Source organism: Saprolegnia parasitica, assembly GCF_000151545.1.
Source record: "Saprolegnia parasitica CBS 223.65 unplaced genomic scaffold supercont2.181, whole genome shotgun sequence".
NCBI lineage: Eukaryota > Oomycota > Saprolegniomycetes > Saprolegniales > Saprolegniaceae > Saprolegnia > Saprolegnia parasitica.
In genome coordinates this window covers 13,787-19,034 of record NW_012156575.1, presented here as the reverse complement: position 1 = coordinate 19,034, position 5,248 = coordinate 13,787, and the positions used below count along the sequence as shown (strand labels likewise).

Sequence of the window (5,248 nt, the reverse complement as noted above, 5' to 3'; positions counted from 1 at the left end):
GTGGTCTCCGAGGTAGTCGTCTAGGATCGTACGGCAGCGATGGTTCCTGATGCAGACGCAGCATGTGCTCGCGAGCAGCTTCAATGTCGACCTCGCCGACGGCTGGACTACGGCTGGAAGAGCAGCCGCAGCCAAGCGATCCGCGACTGTCGCCACCACGTGACGGTCTGTTTACACCATCGATGCGTCATGATCCATGATAGACGACCTAGGCGTACGTCTTTGAGGTGACGCCGCGTGGGATGTGGCGGCTCGTGGCCAAGGCGACGTCGCCCGGCTTTACGATCGCCACATACCGCAGCAGCAGTGCACCACGAGACGACGCGGTGCTGGTGCCGGCACCCGAGCACGAGACGTCGACGGCGCTCGTGTCGAGTCGCACGCAGCGCATGGCCTACCACTTGGGTCTGCTTCTTTTGTACGTGGATCAGGTCGAGACCGTCTCGGCCGCGTCGCAGCACAAGCTCGTGCAGTACCTGTCGCCGGTACCTTGCGCGATGCACCAGCTGCTCCTGCCATCCTGCAGCAACAACCAGGTATCTACCTGCGAGTGGGGGTAGGGTTCTTCTTGATCTTGCACAGACGACGGACCGCACGAGCCATGTCCTTGTCGACTGGCTGGTCCACCTCTTGCACCCGCACAATCGGAGGCAGTACGAGGCTGTGGTGCGCTCGCACCGCGACTGCATTCTCCAGCGCACCGACCTCGCCCGCGCCTACAGCGACTGCGTGCAGCTGCTGCATAGCGTGTCGGAGGCGTTCCTGGCCAAGCAGCACGAGACGTCGGTGGCGCAAATCGCGCTCGAAGCTCTCGCGTCCCTCCCGAGTCTCTCGACCGAGATGACGAGTCGGCTCTTGACCGAGAGCTTCTTTGTGTTTGGCTACCAAGCGTGCGTGGCCCATTTCCGCGAAGTCGCGCTGGTAATCCCTTGCTTTGAATGTCGCGGTTTGAATGTTGCGTTTTGAGGTTTGAGATTGGTGTCTAGAGCGCCGAGGCCGCGCAGAGCGTGTGGCCAGAGCACCGCGTTCTCGGCTCGATGCGTGCGCGGTCGTGGCTCTGCGGGCACTGGGTGTGCGACGCACCGAGTGTCCACGTGGCGAGCCAGAACGGATGGCAGCTCTCGGCAGCGACGCTCGTGCGCTGGGCCTCGAGTCTCTTTCACGTGCGCACGACGCTGCTTGGTCCACAGCTGCACGTACGACGACGATGATCCAACCTCCAAGCACTCGAGCCTCTCGTTTCTAGGTGCAGTCGGTCTGGCGTGTGTATGTGAGCCAGCCGACTTGCTTTGTGCTCGACGGTCGGCCGCACGTGCACCGAACGTGGCCCAACGGCGAGTCGACCATGGCCGGCGCGACCCGATATCTCGGTACGTCGCGTCGTCACATGTGAGGACGTTTGTTGATGCACCGAAATGGCAGAGGGCGACTACGTCGGTGGGCTTGGTCCCGACGCGATCGACCTGCGCTGCTACACGCTCGATGTCGTCAACCAGACGAGCTACTGCGCGACGCTGCGGGTGACGACAGAGGAAGAGACGAGACTGCTGTGTCGTGTGGAGATCTACCAGCTGCGCGTCGCGGCGGCGGCGGACGTGGCCGCGTGGCCGGCCCATCGACGCATTGCGCTCTGGGACAACGAGACGCCAGCGCTCGTGTTCTCGGGCGACTGGGGCTATGCACGAGCGGCCGAGACCAGTTGACAAGGCGATCCAAGTCTCGGTGCACCCGACATGCCACTGCATCGAAACCAACCATGCCGGCCGCCGTGTGGTAGACAAGCAACTAAGCCATTGCGTCTTGCTGCTGTACACTGCCATAAGATCTTGGCGGGAGCACGACGGTGTCGAGGACGGAAACGATTGCGACCTCAGAACAGTTGGAGAAGGAACCTATAAACGAGGTGTCATCCAAGGCTGCCAGCCTCCGTGGCCAACGACAGCGTACGAGTAGCACGAAGGGTCGCTACCCGTCCATCGATGCAAGCTAGAGATGGCTACGGACGACGTTTGCACTCCGAATCAAGGTCTTTGGCGGGCATAGTGACTTGGAAGGGAAGAGACTCTGTGCAGACCAGAGGAACATCCCGTCACCGTGTGGGTCACGGGTGCACCAAGCCACGCGGTGCTGGACTCAAGCTTGCAATACCATCGCAGATGTGCGTCGTATGGCTTGGCGTGCGCCCATGATGCTATTTGGTATCTCTAAGCAAACTGGAGATGCGCTTGCATAAAACCAAACGCATAGGATATCTTTGCTACAGCCGACATTTGATCAATTAGGTAAAACCAAGTTCTAGAGCAATCCTGGGATAAAACCGACGCAGCAGAAAGGCCCTCCGAGCGTCTCAAAATAGGCTCCGAGCGATGGCGCCGGTGGCCGCCATCGGATTGATCTCAAGCGTCTCGCTGCTCGCGCTGCTGCTGCTCGTCCACCTTTTGGGCTGCGCGACGACACCAGTCCTTCTCTCGTTTGCCGCCATTCGAGGCCGCAAGTACGACTGGTATCTCTACACCATGTCGTTCGTCTCGCTCTCGAGCGTCGTCGCGATCCTCACTCTGCCGCTCGTGGTTCTCTTTGGCGACGCTGTCCCGTGCGCTGTCGGCTTCCTCCTGCGCTACGTGCTCCCGGCCTTGTCCAGGTACGACCTCCATCCGCAGCGACTTTCTATACGACGCGCACTCATAGTGGCCTCTACCTCCTCGGACATCTCTCAGTACTGATCGTCTTTTGCAAGTCGGCCGACGCGCCACCGCGGCGCGGTGTCGAGGCTGTCGCAACCACGAGGCAGCCTTCGATGCGCCGTGCCAGCGTCTGCTTTCTATTGTTTATGACGCCGCTCGCGGCGACACCTTGGTCCATTTTTGCGCTGCGCATAGCGACGTGCCAAGACGACGATGCCTTCCGAGTACGTTGGTGTTGCATGCGATGTTGAGAGAGGCTTGTATGTCTTCTACCTAGTCGCTCTACTGGATACAAGTGGGCCAAAGCTGCGTGTGGGCCATTGGTTGCAAGTACATTTCTCTCCTGTATGACCGCGCGCACGGCAAGGCGGTCGAGCGCTTCCGGACCATCCATTACAAGACGAGCAAGGGCCTCTGCATGTCGGCGCTTCTCGTGGCTGGCGTCGTTCTTGTGGCACTGGCGCTGCATTGGGACGGATATTACACCTTGTACCTCGACTATACCTTTCTCGTCGTGCTGCACTTGAACCTTACGTTCTGGTACTTTGACGGCTACCGCAAAAGTACATACTCACGTTTTTCATTCAACGCGACAGACCCTAGCCCTCATCCCACCACTGTAGGCAGGCGCATCGCCGGCGTCGGGCCGCACGTGCACGCGATCTCAGCACGCGCCATGTCGGCGCGCACCATGAGCTTTCGCTCCAACAAGTCGACGGCGGAGGACACGGACACGCTGCCGTGGCGCTTTGAGATGGACGACGTGAAGCGGTTCTTGGTGCTCGACGATTATTTTTCGGATTTTCTGGCTTTTTGCGACACGTTGGGGCGGACCCACGAGCCGCTGTCGTGGCGCCTCGTGCAGCTGCACAAGCAGCGCAAAGTGCTGCCCGCGGTCGTCTACAACGACTGCATGAGTCCGAACGGGCCGCTCGTGACCATGACGGGCCTCAGCATGGCGCCTAAAGTGGCCTCCGTGGTCCGCGCGCGCCCCGACACGATCGTCGGCGAGACGCTCGACCAGCTCTACGCTGCGTTCGAGACCGACTTGCTACGCGTGATGTGCCAGCAAATTCTGCCCAAGTACCAGAAAAGTGGACGACTCTGGTACAGCTTTGCGCAGCGACCAGCCGACATCGCCGCACCCGAGCCGCCTCTGACGAGCGCGCCGTTTGCAACCGCCATGCGCCACGCACCGTCGACGCTCCTGCCGACCACGAACGAGCATGGGTCCAACACCACCGACGCCGCGGTACCCGGCAGCCACGACGCCGCCGGCTCGTCGGCTCCTTGAAGGACACCAGTCCCCAGAGTCGAGGGTGCCGCTCAAGGCCAACGACGTGGAAGACGAGCACGTATGCGTGTTGGACGCGATCAGGTGCGGACCCTAACCCCACCATTCGAGACGAAGGGTGTCGCCACCGTACATATTTACCAGTGACACGCCATGAAATCCAGCGCTACAACCCTAGTCGCCTCTGCATTATTTTCGTCAAAACGACGTTCACTGTCAAACGATTAGCATACCCAACGTATCGTGTGTGAAAGCTCCGTTAAAGGGGGCAGATAGCTCCGTTAAAGTGGGCAGAGAGCTCCGTTAAAGTGGACAGAGAGCTCCGTTATAGTGGGTAGAGCGTAGACCCTTCGAGGAAGTGGTCTCTTTAGGGCCGAGAGTCCCTACACGAGCGCGTCGGCTTTGATCTTCTTCTTGGCCATGTGCGCAACGAGCTGCTCGCGGCTCGGCAGCTGGTGGTTGAGGAAGCTCTCGACGTACGTTTGCTTCGGAAAGGCCGACCGAAGGCGCCACTCGCCGGCGATTGCCCCCGCAAGGCCGAGGGCTGCGAGCGCCGATGCGACGCCGAAAAAAAGCCCGCTCGACGGCAAGTAGTGCATCGACGCAGCGTCGTCATCGTTGGTCGACGCGAGGCTCGTCACGCACTTGCTCGTGCTCACATAATTCAGTCCCGTCGGCTGCGTCGCATAGAGAAAGGCGTTGCACGGGCCAAACTTGGAGGTCGACGCTGCCGGCGTCCGCTTCATGCGCATTTGACCGTTCTCGCCCCACATGGTGCCCCACGAGTTGCGTACGATCCAGTAGAGCTCCCCACCGGCCGTGGCGCCATAGCCCATGAGCATGACGGCGTCTAAAATCACGCTCCTTTGCAGCTTCAACTAGAAAGAGAGCGACGTACGGTCGACCGTGACGCCATCGCTCTTGCAGTCGGACGCGTCGTAGATACCGCTGCCGTAATGGCGGAAGCCCGCGCCGCTCGCATCAATGCTAATGCTCAGAGGCCCGTTCTGCAGCGCCTTCATGACATCGTCGTAGCTGTTCTACTGGCAGGTGAGGTGGGCTCGAGGACGTTGCGCATGCGTACTTGGATGCTGAGGTACGACGACGACGACGACCACTGCGACACGACGTCGAGAGACGTGCACGTGGCCGACGTGGCAGCGTTCGGGTCGGCCTTGACCCGCATGCGGTACGGGCTCAGCGCGTTGCAGGTCAAGCCATGCGGCGCCGACTGCTTGAGGTACTCGAACGCGAGGAAGGTCATGCCGCC

The 5,248-nt window shown here is 60.7% G+C and overlaps 3 protein-coding genes across 3 annotated transcripts; 2 read left to right on the top strand and 1 right to left on the bottom strand.

Annotated features, from left to right (window-relative positions):
* Nucleotides 1-39: 39 nt before the first annotated feature.
* On the top strand, nt 40-1,703 carry SPRG_14961 (hypothetical protein; the record flags this gene model as incomplete). The annotated part of the gene is made up of 6 exons (XM_012354772.1): nt 40-165; nt 213-536; nt 583-921; nt 987-1,196; nt 1,247-1,370; nt 1,423-1,703. The coding sequence occupies 6 exons, from the start codon at nt 40-42 to the stop codon at nt 1,701-1,703; spliced, it is 1,404 nt and encodes a 467-aa protein (XP_012210162.1).
* Nucleotides 1,704-2,298: 595 nt separating this feature from the next.
* SPRG_14960 (hypothetical protein) lies at nt 2,299-3,978 on the top strand (the record flags this gene model as incomplete). The annotated part of the gene is made up of 4 exons (XM_012354771.1): nt 2,299-2,641; nt 2,689-2,908; nt 2,962-3,247; nt 3,308-3,978. The coding sequence occupies exons 1-4, from the start codon at nt 2,367-2,369 to the stop codon at nt 3,976-3,978; spliced, it is 1,452 nt and encodes a 483-aa protein (XP_012210161.1). The 5' UTR covers nt 2,299-2,366.
* A 241-nt stretch (nt 3,979-4,219) lies between these two features.
* SPRG_14959 (hypothetical protein) lies at nt 4,220-5,248 on the bottom strand. The gene is made up of 3 exons (XM_012354770.1): nt 5,063-5,248; nt 4,877-5,018; nt 4,220-4,828 (listed from the first exon to the last, which is right to left on the bottom strand). Exons 1-3 carry the CDS (start codon nt 5,240-5,242, stop codon nt 4,362-4,364), a joined length of 789 nt encoding a protein of 262 aa, XP_012210160.1. The 5' UTR covers nt 5,243-5,248; the 3' UTR covers nt 4,220-4,361.